The sequence below is a fragment of the Montipora foliosa genome, chromosome 13 (genome assembly GCF_036669935.1).
Source record: "Montipora foliosa isolate CH-2021 chromosome 13, ASM3666993v2, whole genome shotgun sequence".
In the NCBI taxonomy this organism is placed as follows: domain Eukaryota; kingdom Metazoa; phylum Cnidaria; class Anthozoa; order Scleractinia; family Acroporidae; genus Montipora; species Montipora foliosa.
In genome coordinates, this window is record NC_090881.1 from 42,531,608 (window position 1) to 42,547,199 (window position 15,592).

At 40.2% G+C, this 15,592-nt stretch overlaps 1 protein-coding gene across 4 annotated transcripts in view; it reads left to right on the forward strand.

Annotated features, from left to right (window-relative positions):
- LOC137982331 (fibroblast growth factor receptor 3-like) overlaps positions 1-15,592 on the forward strand; it is a 75,124-nt gene that overhangs the window by 54,486 nt on the left and 5,046 nt on the right. For all 4 annotated transcript variants that reach the window (XM_068829410.1, XM_068829411.1, XM_068829412.1 and 1 more), the window contains 7 exons: positions 352-367; positions 1,324-1,372; positions 3,043-3,349; positions 5,078-5,188; positions 8,998-9,188; positions 13,362-13,484; positions 15,430-15,500. In XM_068829410.1, coding sequence (XP_068685511.1) covers positions 352-367; positions 1,324-1,372; positions 3,043-3,349; positions 5,078-5,188; positions 8,998-9,188; positions 13,362-13,484; positions 15,430-15,500 — 868 coding nt within the window. The remainder of the gene's footprint in view (positions 1-351; positions 368-1,323; positions 1,373-3,042; positions 3,350-5,077; positions 5,189-8,997; positions 9,189-13,361; positions 13,485-15,429; positions 15,501-15,592) is intronic.

Below are 15,592 nucleotides of genomic sequence, written 5' to 3' on the forward strand. Positions count from 1 at the left end.
ATGGAAATAACACTAAACATGAACACCGATCAACACCAATTTAACGAAAATTGTCATCGAATTGCTGCGTGTAGGCTCATAAATTGCTAGCTTTGCGCATTCTTTGTAAGGGAAACTATCGTATTCGCATTCTTTTAGCGTTTTCGTGTAAATGGGTGAATACGATTTGAATGTGCTAAGTGTGGACGCGTACTCGTTTGAAAGTGGAGGAAAAGGTCTCCATTAAAAAAAAAAAAAAAAAAACATCCGGATATGTGTGGAAGGGGCCTAAATGACCCACTAATACTGGCTGCATAAACGTTATATTTAATAATGAATTTTTTTTGTCTTTTTGGTTTTGTTCTACTTTAGAGCAAAGAAAAGATCGGTAAGATTTTTTGATTTCTTGGTGAAGCAAAGGGTTAGATTACATGAGCTTTTTCAACCCCGATAACTGCCCCCATGAACGAGGATGGACGTAAACCGAAAGTGAACATTTCACATGCCAGGACAGATGTGTCTCCCACATTTTTACGCTAATCGTCTCTAATATTTGAAATATACTTAGCAACATAAATGTGGTAGTGTCAAGGCAAGTTGCTGTCCGGTTGCCGTCCGGTTGCAGTCCACTTCTCTAAAACGTTGCGTGCTTCAGCTCCCTAGTATCGTCTGGTGTCCATAGGTGGCGCTTTGTGGGTCGCAAGGGATCTGTTCTCCACCTTCACTTACTTTCTTTGCGCTTAGTTTCTTTCTGTTTTAAAAACCAACTAATGCAGTTTCAACCACCAGCAAACAGATTCTCTATGGATAAGAATGTAAATGCCCAGAAATGTTATTTCGTGGCTGTTTTTCTCGACAGCATACCTCTTGCTTTTCATTACTGCCATCGATGTCTTTGTTTGGTTGTTTGCTTTAATTGGAAAACTCTTATCTCCTCTTGAATTTTTCAACTAAAAACCCTGATCTTCTTCGCTTGCATCGCTGTATAATCGATCCGTTTCTGTTGCGACTACTACCCCCCAATTAACTACTAAATAAGTACAATTATCAACAACAGATTCAGTAATAACGAAATCATAGGTAATTAATGACTGATTAAGCAATGAATGCACTCCTTACTTTATGACGCCTTCCACAGTCGATTTTGCTAGCCATTTCATCTGTGCACAAAATTTGCTCTTCAATCGTTTTGCAAATCCACAAAATGCGTTGTAAATGGTAATTAATTTAACAAGAAGAGAATATTGCAATACAATTTGGAATATTATTTTACTGCAATAGTATTTGGAGCACTGTTACGCGACAATGGTAAGATTATCTGGTGATTGCATATTTTTCTTTTAGACGAACAGAGGAACGACACGGAGCTGTAAAGGGGTCTCTAGTTGTTACAGTAAGTTGACAAGGCAAATCGCTTCTAAAAAGACAAAAAGATTGATTCTTTTAAGGAGTTCAACTCTTGCTGTGTAGGAGTGGACAAAGTGCCGCGACTTGCATTTATCTGATCTCCCTTTTATTCCTGTTAACATTAGAAAACTTCAATCGAAATCTTATGCGAAATTTCGCTACGTATTCCCAACCCTTACATCACTGATTACAAGACAAAAAAAGCCTAGGTTTGCAGAACTGAGAGACATTCAATTCAGAAAGAAACAATTTTTTGTTGTTTCCCACCGATCTGAAAGCTGTGACAAGAATATATGGCCGTTGTTTGCTCCTATTCGTGGGCTCCTGCCATAAATAAATTTAAAATTAGGAATTTTTAAGCGATTACCTCGTTAGTCTTGTGGATGTCAGCGATATGCCTTCCTCTAAAGGTCTGGTTCTGCACAGTTTGAGTCGTCTATGGGCCTTTGTGAACTACCAGCGAGCAACCTAATATGCTGGCTGTCATGTTCGCACTTATCTGGACAATTTGAGCAATCGTCTCTTCTAGACACGTGAAGAATTCAGGTGACTTCAACGGGATTCGAACATCTACGACCTCTGCGATGCCGTTGCAGTGCTCTATCAACTGAGCTATGAAGTCACCCTGTTGGGAGCAGGCCAAGTTGTTGGGCTCATGTGATCCCGTAAAAAGACTCATTAGGGCCATTTATACGTGAGAAAATAAGACAGGTCTTATGTAAGATGCGAACTGCTCGTATAAATGGTACAAAAAAAGCGTTCGCGTCTTATTTTAGACGGCTACTTACATAAGACGCGTCTTATCTTGGAACAGAATTTTCGGCTGTTCTTATTTTGCCCGCGTTTTAAATAAGACGTGAACTTCCTCGTATAAATGGTTTTGCGTCGTAAATAAGAAGAGAACTTTAAGTGCGCATGCCTGTCACATAAGTGACGACAACAACGACATGGTCATATTGTTGACTAGTCACCCAGGCTAACCCTAGTCAGGCTCAAGAACACCAACAAAACAGAAAAACACTTGAACTTTGGTGGAGGAGAAAGAGTTCCTCCTCATCCATTACCGGGAACTGGCAATCGCGGAATAACTTGATAACTGCGTGACAAGCGACCGGTGTAAGTTATTTTTTTGTGTTTGTTCAATTGAATTGAAAGGCTTTTCAATTCGCAACTTTACGGATGAAAAGTACAAAGGTGTTAACTGTGAATTAACAGTTATCCTTCGAGGGTGTGCTAGATTTATAATGATAAATAACCAAATAAGATGCGAACTATCTATACGAGATGTTTGCGTCTTATGTAGGACGCGAACGTATAAATGGTACAGTTCGCGTCCTGTTTAAGCGGCGTCTTAGCTAAGACGCGTCTTATTTTCTCCCGTATAAATTACCCTAATGAATGCATATATTTGAATAGCGGGTTTTTCCCTGTCGGTCAAAAATGTTCAAAAATTGATAAGAGTGAGTAAGAGGCGCCTAGTCAAAATTGAATTTTTGGATTGACTGCAGAATACCAGGCCATTCCAAATTTTATTTTTGGTAAAGGTGATAAATTCCTTCAGGGCAAAATGACAACATTTTACGGGGATCAGCATTACGTTTGATGTATATTAGTTGTTGGCAATCATTAAGCAGATACCGTTCTTCCACATTATAGAACATAGGTGCAGAAGTTGAAACGGACACTGACTACAGCAATATTAATACAGTTTCCCAACCTCATTACATGGAGTTGAGAAAAGTAACAGATTCACAGAGAAGGATGAGTGAAACATCATTTTACTCTGAAATGCATGAATATTCTTCTCTCCATCCTGGAACTCGATCCTGGGAGGTTTCGAGACAAAGCGTGATCATTGACAAAGTGATTGGCCAGGGATCCTTTGGACAAGTTGCACAAGGAAGAGCTTCACAACTGCCATGGATGGAAGGAACAATAACCGTAGCTATAAAAATGCTTAAAGGTGCCCAGTGTAGCCAATCCTTATTTTACCCATTCACCCTTGAAAGAGGTCCCCATTGACGAGTAAGATCGTATGGCGTTACACAGAGTAAAATGTGTAAGTCACACGCTCAGTGAAAAAAAAAAGATTGATTATTTCGCCACAAATTGACTACGTTTAAGGACTTGTCCCTTAAAATAGAACCAGATCAACCTTCCACCAACAGGACAAATGAAAAAAAAAAAAAAATTGATAGAAAGTGGAACGACGTCACTCCATAACGACCAAGGGCATCCCAGATGGGCGTTCGGTTTGAAGGCTGACATTTTTCCTTCGGGTCACGAGATCATTCGGAGAAGTGTCTTTTTTTTGATCGACGAGCATAACTGAAAAGACTGAAATTGCTAAAGAAAGCCTGCCTTTTCCATGGAAAATCATACAAGCTAAACTGCATCGTCAATAATGAAAATGATGCTGCTGATGATGATGATGATAATAATAGTAATAGTAATAGTAATAGTAATAGTAATAGTAATAGTAATAGTAATAGTAATAGTAATAGTAATAGTAATAGTAATAGTAATAGTAATAGTAATAGTAATAGTAATAGTAATAGTAATGGTAATAGAAATAGTAATAATAATAGTAATAGTAATAGTAATAATAATAATAATAATAATAATAATAATTATAATAATAATATTATTATTATCATTATTATCCTATGAAAATAAATAGTAATCGTAACTTATGCCCCGTTCACACCAATATTAGCCATGTTTTAAAGACGTTAAGTTAAACACGGTTTCAAAGTGTTTTCGTTTTAAATGATGTATACTGATTTCTGTCGACTAAAAAAAGCATGGATTGAAACTCACCTGAATCTCATGTAAAACTCAGTCCTACATTTTTCTGACTGATTTTCACTTTGTTAAACCCAGTTTAATTAACAGTCGCACCAGCAAAGGCTCGATCTCCAAGAGTTGGCAGTGTTTTCACTGTCAGAGGCTGAGGCATACACTTATTATTAGATCTCAGACTAAACCTAGAAGCAGGCTTCAATAATGTTAATTCACGTATGTATTCTGGGGCGGCCCCAAGAACGACTTTGTATACAATTAAGGTTAATTTTAAAGTCGATTCTATGTCTAATGTTCAACCAGTGGAGTTTAGTTAAAAGGCACGTGATGTGACAATATTTAGGTGCTTTAAAAATCAATCTGGCAGCTGGGGCTGTGTTTTGCACGCGTTGCAGTTAAGTGATAGGAGAATTGGGGAACCCATACAGTAGCGAATTACAATAGCCCAGGCGACTAGTCACAAGTGCATGTATTTGAGTCTCCGTAATTTCTTGGTTTAAAAACGTTCTTATACAGTTTATGTTGTGAAGATAAAATAAACTAGCTTTACATATTAACGTAATATACGGACTCACGGTAAAATTACTGTCGAACCATTCACCTAAATTTCTCATGGGCTCACTACTAGAAGAAACCACAGAGTCTCCTAGACTATCTAGACTATCAACTTCCCTTTCTCCAGCTGAGCACGGGTGCCAATAAGAATTAACTTAGTCTTATCATCATTGACCTTAATTAAGCTTGTCTTTGATCATCCACCTCCGCCTATCCCGTATACACGCCTTCATCGCGGCGGCGGCCAAACATTGATAAGCACGATTCACCTGCTGCACAAGATCATCTGCTGCGCCTACTCAATTGTATTATTCGTTTTCTTTGAAACGTGTAGCAAACGCTCAAGAGATGGAAAAGAAGGATTTAATGTCGGAACTTGAAGTGATGAAGACGCTGAAACCTCATCCACATGTTATCAAGTTACTGGGATGCGTCACTATATCTGGTAACAGTGATTTATACTCTTCCTATTCAGATATAACTTAGAATATGTACAAGTACAAGGAAAGGTTACGTTTATACAAACGTTGGCCGTGTAGCACTTATATTTTAAACAGAGTTAATTGAATAGAGTGCAATGTGAAGTGCTCGATTTCTATCCCATATGAACCACGTGAGCGTTAGCCCTACTGATGGAAATGGGCCCACACAAGGACACAAGCCCATTGTGTGGGTCCATTTCCATCAGTAGTGCTAACGCTTACGTGGTTCATATGGGATAAAAATCGGGCACTTCACATTACACTCTATTCAGATAACTTAGAATATGTTCACTTTCACCATGTTGACAGCTTCCTGTAGGACCACTTAGAAGATTGTTTCTCAAAATAGAGGTGTTCCATTCAAAGACTATTGTATTTTTTCATTATAACCCTTTAAAGTTCTTATGTCCAGAAATGCACTTAAATACATAGATCCTGGGTTATGCATCAGTCAATCCAGCAGTGCCCATCCCCTTTCCCCCCCCCCCCCCCCCCCCCCGGGCTAACCTCCGGGCATTACCATTTTTTTTTAAATGGGCAAATTCCCCGGGGTGGGGACACGTAATCTATGTAAATGCCCCGGGGTGGGGACGAAGAAAGAGGGCAAATGCTCCGCCTCCGGGATAGTCGCCTTCCAATAGGCGCCTGTATTCGCAGGCTACTTTGTCTGTCAAGAATCAAGACATCTTAAATGATCTTTCATCGCATTGTACGCTCGTAAGATCTGTCTTGAAGACCGCATCATTTGAATTCGCAACCCTTCAGTGTTTCATATAACTCCGCTTTTATGAATTTAAAAATTGCTAGGCTAGTTTTGAATGCGAAATGCGAAGTAGTCGTGTTTACGCAGTCTTCACGTCAGTGATTGTTTTGTGATATTAGTTCACCTTGTCGCTTTTATATATTCATATGCTTACAAGTATAAATGAAGAAATACCTAAAATTGAGAAAACATACCTTTAAAAAACATCCACAAGTTTTTCGAGTCCGTGACGGACAAGCCAGTCTTTAACGAAGGCCTCGTCTTTTCCAATAAACCCTTCCATGTTAATTCGAAAACACGTGTGTCAAATGCCCGGGGGTCGCCACGGGGTAGGCTAATGCCCAGCCCCCGCGCGGCGATAAAATTGCGAATGCCCCACCCCCGGGACTGACAACTTCAGCAAATGCCCCGCGGTTGCCAGGGGGGAGGGGGGGATGGGCACCGCTGGAATTGATTGATGCATTATTTATATCATTTGCGTTCGATTAAAAACACAGGCGATTGTGTTTTGCATAACTGCTTTCGCTTCGGACTTTCATGGGCAACAAAAATAATAGATCGTTGAAAATCTTTTTTAACCAAACTTTCCAAAGTTTTAAGTTCAAATATGAAATTCCGTCCATAAGAGGTTAATTTGATGATCTTCAGCGATTTTCAACGCGAATAAGACGGCCACGAAGTAGTTCGTGGCATTTAAAAAACATGTGCTCAAAATACTGGCTCGTTCGCAAATGTTTATCTTCATCACTAACATCAATTCTTCGATGTTGTTTTCCAGCTGCCGTTCTAAAATTGCTTGAAATTTTTCCTGGTATTTCTCGCATCCTTTGGCAGAGGTTTTTCCAAACAGTCCCTAAAAAGCAATGTTTGTTTGCACATACTAGCCACATGAAGTCCTTCACTGAGGCGGTCACTCTGTTACGCCTTAAGAGGGCTGTTGTAAATGACCTACTGACTAAAACTTGATGGATGATTGGCTTGTTTTATTCACAATTAACACGCCAAATTTGGAGAAAACCGGAAGTAACACAATTTTTTCGCGACAATTTTTGTTTTATTTACAATACATACTTAAAGTGCCCCTAACCCTTCAACTTATTTTTTTGGGGGTAAATTTTGACATCTTTCAAGAACTCATTTTCGGAAAATTTTTTCACAAGTATTGAATCCTTATTTTTTTACGGCCGCTTGAAGTTAGTGAAATTTGTAATTTTCTGCGCGCTATAAGCCCCACTGGACAAATTATTCTCTCGTGGGCTCCTTAGGAACAAGCCAATGAGAAGCGTCTGATATCTAACACTTTTTTTTAGCTGTGACGTAAGAAAAGGACACCATTCCATAACATAAGAGTGCGAGTTCGAAGATTATTTGTGAAAACTTACAATTGGTCTGAAAATATGTCCTCTTCCAAAGAGTTTTCCGACTCAAGTACGGAAGAGTTTCTTTCGCACGATTCGGAATGCCTGGATTTTCAAGAAATAGAGACGGAGCAACGAGAAAATCAAGAACTTTTATCAGAAAGCTCAACTGCCGACAAAGAATCAGACAGCGAATTGCAAGCCTATATGGACGAGCCTCTCACTGATGAAGAATGGCTCAAAAATTATAGACAACAAAAAGAAGAAAAAAAAGAAGAAAGACGAAGTTCTTAAGAACCGGCTAGCAGACGAAACCAGCGGACTTCAGCCCTCGGATCGCTATCAGAAGGAATCTTATGCATGCCGATTCCTTTCGGTTTATTGTTAGAGTTGCTGCATCCATAAACCACGCACTTTTCAACCATTTTCTCTGTGTTCTCCGCTAATCTTCACACATCCCAACAACTCAAGCTTGCACGATGTCCTTTTCTTACGTCACGCTCTATACTTTGGCCGAGTGGGGAACTAATGCGAACGATAGGTGAAAGAATAGTCAAGACCACCTCCACTTTCAGCGCTCGTAAAAAAAGCTCGGATTCAATATTTTTGAATTTATTTTCGAACATAAGTTCTTGAAAGATGTCAAAATCTACCCCAAAAAAATAAGTTGAAGGGTTAGGGGCACTTTAATTGACCACTCCCCATAGGGGCTTTTCAGGACCAATGAAACACAACGAAACGACGGAACAGAACAACAACAACAACAAATGTTAAGAATCCCAACTGCCCGGAGGCAAACCAGTTGGTTATTTACAACGAGTGGTCAGAGCGGGTCTTGAACCCGGGATCTCCCGATCTCAAGATAAGAGCCCTAACGACTGAGCCACACTGCCTCCTTCCACGGAGCCACACTGCCTTCCTTCTATTTGTGCCCAGAGGCCGTGCGGAGACCGGAAATGGGTTATTCTTACAACCCAATCGAAACCAAGTACCTGGTCATCGGTAAAAAAAATGCTGACCACGATGAGCTCTAAACTTGAGCCTGCGATGTGTTCACGCGATACTGGTAAGCAGATGTAGATTAGCTGGATATGGCCGCCTCGATGGACTCTAAACTTAAGGCCGCGATATGGTCCCGTGATACTGGTCACATTGGCATACGTGGAGGGGTGAACGGTCGTACGGCGACCAAGTCCAAATTCATAGCTAACATTTTTTTCTTACCCATGGTCCGCTATTAGACGCACGACCGATTTTGATATCCATCTCAAAGTGTCCCTTCAAGTCTGTAGCATTTGCTGCCCATTTCCAGCATAAACTAAGTATAAGGGTGGGCGTTATTTTTTGCGAGGGTAACTTCACTGGAGGACTGGAGTTTTTGTTTTCTTTTTTTTTTTTTTTTTTGGGCGGGGGGACACTTTATGACGTTCATTGTCTTTATTCCCAGACGCAAGTTTTGAACGAGGGGACACTTGGTGACGCGCATCAAAATCGTCATGCATCAAATTGTGTACATTTCTGGACATATCTGATTAAATGACCACAATTGATGTTTTTCACTGAAATATCCTGCATTTTATCTTGGTATGAGTCCATGTAGACATTATGATTTCGTTAATTCTACATTCCTTTGTATGTTTTTACCTTAAAGATCCCATACTTGTTATCATCGAATATGTCCCGTTTGGTGATCTCCTGGGCTACCTGAGAAAGAGCCGAGGATTAAATGACACTTACTTCAAGGACCCGGATGTTAAACCGGAAACAAATCTGAGTTCATTGCAGTTAATGAAGATCTCCTGGCAAATAGCTGATGGCATGAGTTATTTGTCTTCAAGAAATGTGAGTAATGAAAGTGAGATATAGGATAGCCTCAAATTTTTGAACTGTGGACCGTGAAAATTTTGAACCAGTTAAGTTAAGCAGGTGCAAAAAAAAAACCCTACGAAAAATTCTACTTGAACTGGACTCAAACCTAGAACTCATGAACATGGGATTGCACAGCACAGCTCTACCATTTTACCTATCAAGCTATTTGGGAACTGGTCACTTGAGAGTTCGTACTTTATCCTGTAAGTACGAATTAAATGAATGGCAGTGAAATGGATGAAAATGAATATATTTTGAACTTTGGACTGTGAAGACTCCGTCAATCTCCTTCCCAGAGCCCACGTGTTTTTAGTCAGCGCCAGGACACACTGACCAAAGGACACGTGGGCTCTGGGAACGAGATTGAGAGAGATTGCGTACGAAAATTTTCTATCTATCTATCTATCTATCTTCCAGTACGCATTTCCGATCTTTCTTCCAGTACCGGGCGGTTAAAAAAATACAGAAGAAAACAATTTGATAAATAAAGGAATAAGTAGATATATAAAAGGATATGAGAATAAGTAAATAAATACCAAATATAGAGGTAGAACGAAGAACTAATAAGGCAGCTGTGAGACAATAGTTCTGGCGAGATCCGATAGGATGACGTGTAAGAAGGTATGGGAAGATATGAATGTTGATGAGTGTAGCCCTGCGTTCTTATAACAGGGCGGAGCGGACGACAGCATTCAACCGCTAAAAGGCTATGAGTAATCATGTACAACGACAATAGCCGAGTATCACAGCGCCAAGGGAGCGCCAACCAAGCTTGGATAACATATCACTAACACTATCCTGGGGATTAAAGCGGGAAAGCACCCATTTAGCTGTACGCCACTGAACCATCTCAACTTTATGGGAGCCATTCTTCTCTACCCCGCACCTTGGGTCCCAAATCCTGGAACAGTACTCTACATCTGGACGAACCAGACTGAAGTATGCTCGTTCCGTGCACTTTAGTAGTGATTTACCAACATGCAAGATCCACTTCAGGTCACTAGACAATTCCATAGCGAGATATCGTGGTTTGAATTCCATGAGTCAGTCTTTCTTCCATGCTTGTAGCCTGTCCAGGTCTGATTGCTATTGCCTGCACTGGCCTTGTGAATGAATTGTCGAATGCATGACCGTATCGTCTGAAAATAGGTGAAAAGTAGAGTTTACACATTCTGGTAAGTCATTTATGTGAGCCAGGAATGGAGTAGGGGCAATCACGGAGCCCTAAGGGACACCGGAATGATCTGGAAGGAGCTCCATCGATTACAACGCTCGGTTGGAGGCCGTTAAGGAAACAAGCAACCCATAATAAGGTTTTAATTCTTACTCCATAAAACTCTAGCTTGGATATGAGTTTCTTGTGGCAGACCTTGTCGAAGGCCTTGGAGAAGTCCGTAATAACTTGCGTTGAGATTACCTTGAAGAGTTGGTGTAAGTTCAAGTAACTCGGTCTCACAAGATCCACTATGCCTAAAGCCGTGTTGTAGGCGATAGAATATGTTATATATACCTCTCAAAATGTCATGTCAGCTTACTGGTGACAATATACTCTTATAACTTACTGCATGTGCAGGTCACAGTTGGACATTGTATGTCATCTTTCTTGTATATTGGTGTGATCATTCCCTTTTTCCAGTCATCAGGTTTAGAATGACTTTTAAGAGAGGCTGAGAAAAATTACTGTGAGAACAGGTGCTATAGACAGAGCAAGTTCTTTCACCACTCTTGATCTCAAGCCGTCCGCGCCAGCAGACTTACGTGGTTTTAAACTTTCTAAAAGCTTTCTAATGCCCACGAAGCTGATGTCAATGTCGGGCATGTCTGGATAAGGGCTGCAGGTGTTGAATGGGAGACAGGAGTCCCCAGCTCTGGGAGTAAATACAAAGTAAAAAAGTGGCATTCAGTAAATTAGCTTTCTCCAATGCACCGGTCACAGTGACTGCACTTTCAAGGGAGGTACACCACTTATGTCTGATTTTGCATGCTTGATGGACGACCAAAACCGTTTACTGGCTTTCGGGGTATCAGTAGCATCCAAATAACGCCAGTAAGCAGATCTCAGTTTTCTCTGCACCACATAGTTGGTCTTCTTATACCACCAATCCTTTTTAGCATGTGGGATGTCTCTCTTCTCATCAACTGTTTAATTGCTGGTGTTAAATAGTGAAGACCATTTCTCCTCTTAGAAAGTTTGCAAGGGCCGTACTTGCTAATACTTTTTTCCAGCCCACACTTAAAGGAATCCCATAGCAGATTTACTGAGGGTGGCATGTTGTGTCCGCTGCAGCTGATCTTGCAAATAAAGCATTGTCTATGTTTATATAATCCATCCCAATATGTTTTGTCATAAAGTAATATTCTCCATGGATTTTGCTTGAGTTGAAAGGGCCTCGATATAACAATATCATGGTCACCCCTGCCCGGAATGACTTCAGCTTTATTTACAAGTGAGTGATTGTTCTTAAAAAACAGGTCCAGGATAATGTTGTTATCCCTTGTAAGTGTCATTACCATTTGTGTAAGGCCACAATCATCCAAAACGTCCATCAGCCTTGGTGTCAAACTTGGGAATGTGCAATTTGGCTAGAGGACTTTGATCTTCCAGTCGAATCCTGGGAGGTTTAGGTCTCCAGAAATTACCCACTTGGAGTACAGACTGTTCAAATTTTACTAGGCTGATCTCATTGCCTTCATCAGGGTTGTAATAGGCACAAACGTATAGAGCGGTTTTATATGACGTCAAGGCGGCCATGTTGGTGTTTCAAAACTAATCCTCTGGAATTAAAACTGTATTTTTAGGCAAATATGTTCTTTTGTCTCAGTAATTCAGTATGGCTGCTGGTCCCGTGAGTGAACACGCACCGTACGTTCTTAAGCCAACGGTCTGTTTCCAACGAACGTTCCCTAGAACACACAAATCAATGGAAACGGCTATGAACACACCACCACCTGTGGTGTTTTTTTTTTCTTGATGACACCATGTAGGAGAAAATTTTACCACTTACTACATCACGAGTGAGCCAGGACTCTGTGCATATAACTATGTCAGGATGTGTAGCTTCCAAAAGATTACTAAACTCAGCCTTTTTTATTGATTTAAATTGAGTAATCGAAGTGGGCGACAAAGCTTTCTCTGTCCATTCTTGTGCTGTTGTTAACACAAGGGGATGAGGTGGCCAATGGAGTAGGGCTTTTAGTTGGAGTTTGTCCAACGGGGCCATTTGAAGTTGAGGGAGCTTCAAACATGTTTGTCAGGTCCAGATTGTGGTAAGAAAATAATGTCGAATAATTTGGACAGTTGCATGAGCATAATGGCCACACCAATGTTATTAAGAGCGGAGAAAGTCAGGGAGCCGATCAACGGACATGTAGCGTGAAACCACCGAAGATCGCAAAGGCCACAGTTAAACGTTAAACAAGGTCCTGGATTAGTTGAAATGTCACCACACATAAGCAGAAGCCCGTAGAGGAGTTTGTAGCCGGAGAGTTGAGACACCATGTTGGAATGTACTCGGCTAATACGAGTGACAAAACGGCGAACGATAGCTTCACCATTTAGGGAAGTTACGGCGTTATAATACGCTTCCAAGCTCCATTTAGTATCCCTAAGCTGAAGAGGAACGAAGAACGACGACTTGAAGTGAAAAAGAACTGCAAATTGCAAGAAAATTAAGGAAGCAACAAAATTTGTTGCCGCATGATTACCGCAGTTGAGAGAGCTCCAGATGCGCAGTTGCAAAGGAAAATGCTATGGGCAAGGGCTTGCTGAGAGCTTAATAGTTCATAGCTATGCGAGCGCATTGCATTTTTTTCCTTCCATTCCATAGCATTCTAGCATAATCAGGTAAAGGAGCCATATATTACTTACTTCGATGCCATTTGAATTACATCGATCGTTGTAACCAATACTAGCTAAACGCACTGAGTCCCATTGACACTTCACCAGCCTTGCAAAATCTTACGCTGATTTCGTAACTCTGTTTATCGAAGACCATTTAATTTACAAGTCATCAAAAAAGCAGTATCTTTGTGATTGTCTCTTTGCAGACGATTGAACTTTGATACAAAATTGGAGTTGAACCGATCACTTCCCTCGAAGTAGTTTAAATAACCATTTAGTCGTTAAATTAGGCATTTTCTTTATAGATCATCCACCGAGACCTTGCGGCTCGAAATGTTTTGGTCGGAGAAGGAGAAACATGCAAAGTGACAGACTTTGGAATGGCCAGGGACGTTCATGTGGAAAGTGTTTATGAAAAGAAGTCAAAGGTATGAATCCATAGCCCTTCACTAAATCTACTAGAACTGAGGTCTTGCAAAAAAAAAAAAAAGATAACCTCTAAAGGTTGTCAAGAAAAAGGCAACATTCACACAAGTATGACTACATGCATTCCCAGAAAGAATTTCGGTACGGAATTCGCCTTAATTAAAATTTATTTTCCGGCCAATGGAAAACGCGCAAAACCGACTCTCGCAAAAGAATGTTTTTGTTTTTTGTTTTATTGTTTTTTTGTTTTTGTTTTTTTGGTTTTTTCTCAAAAAGTAGTATTTAAGGTTAGGGCGAAAGCAATGGATCATTTTGAAGTTAAGAAAATAAGCTTTCCAAAAACGCATAACTTACTTACAGAGAGCTAAAACATAGAGCAAAAAGAAAGTAAAAAGGCACGAGTCAAAAATAACACAAAAATCAGTTTAACTCACGAATTTGGTCATTTTAACTCTGATTACAGATTTTTGGATGCTAAGTAAAGATTTTTGTCATTTTTATCAGCTTTTTTGGTCCCAAATTTGACGGAAGGCTGACCGGGCACTAATATTTACGATCATTTTACGTAATTAGATCAGCGATCAGTGTGTAATATGATAATACAGATTTGTGTGTCAAATTTACGACCCGTTTCTAAGCAACCAGACAGATCATTTTACAGACAACTTACATCGGTTGCCCAAAAACCACCCAAATTACCAAATTTTCGACGTTACATTTATCCCAGAGGATAAAATAATACTCTGGACATGTAGGTAGGGTAAATACAGGTGCCGTTACACGGGGCACTTTTACCGCGGTAAATGACTTTCACTATGGGAAACTGTATTTAGTGCATTGTTACCGACATTTCCCAAGGTAAATTTGCCGTGGTCAAAAAGAAAAAGACCAGACGAAGCGCCCATGACATTTAATGTGGTAAGTTGGAAAGGTGCTTTGATGCCCGAGGTACCAGAGCCAATCACGATGTTGATGAAGTTTTGATCCAGTTTCTCACCAATGAATTGCGTGACATTTTTTTTACGTCGGGAATCTTCGTAACGCGTGACGGCTGGTTAACACGGAATACGAAAACCCAAGTGTGAGGCACGGCCGCACCTAATCTAAGATTTGGAGCGAAAAGAAGCAAATATTTTCTGGGGTTTTGCGGTAGCAACGCCACTTAGTGGCGATTTCAAGGCTTGAAATTCCATCAAATAAACTCAGATCCTTTTCTTTATCCTTTCCGATGTCTTTGGTGTTATTGTTTGGCTGAAAACCTTTAGTAAAGCCGCTCCGTGACCGAAACAAGATTTCACCCGACGGGCAACTCTAGGCAAGTCCAAATGACCTGAACTAGAATACCCTTCATGAGATTTTCAGGGAAACTGGGGCCATATGACCCCAGTAAACACGCCAGACTTTTTAGCGATCGATAGAAATGTTAGAATTCTACAAATCTTATAAGAAAGATTCCTGCAGGACTCATTTCAAGGGCCTGGTCGCCAAATGAGTTTTAATGGGGAAGGGATTTTTTAATATTTTATTTTTGGAAACATGAGACCAAAAACTTAATGGTTTTTGTTTTGATCTTTCCAACTACAATCGTGGTGAAATGTTATTTGGACACCTTCGATAATGCACGCAACATTCGGTGCAATTTAAGATGTACCTTATATTTACATTATTCCCCTCATAGCGGTCTCGCAAGTGCCACTCTACGTATACCACCCCAAGCAATGATGGAACCAACTACTGCTTTTCAGAATGTTTTCGGGTTTAAAATTAGCAGTAAAAACCGCTTGTGCTTAATTAACCTCGTTTTTCTTTTTTAAAAAAAGGGTTCTAGGATTGTGGGATTAACATATGAAGTGATTAGAAGATTATGAATATCAAAAAGAACTTTAAACCAGTTTTCCCTTTGAATCCTTTCAACTTAAATGTCATCGGGTCTGGGTTATTCTGCAGGGGCGAATCCCAGTGAAGTGGACAGCTTTTGAAGCTCTTATGTATGGTCGATATACAAGCAAGAGTGATGTGTAAGTAGCAATATTAATCGGTGTGGTTTATTTTTCACTGGCCTTAGGTTGAGTAAACCAATGCTCAGTCACGTGACTTCCTTAACCAATAC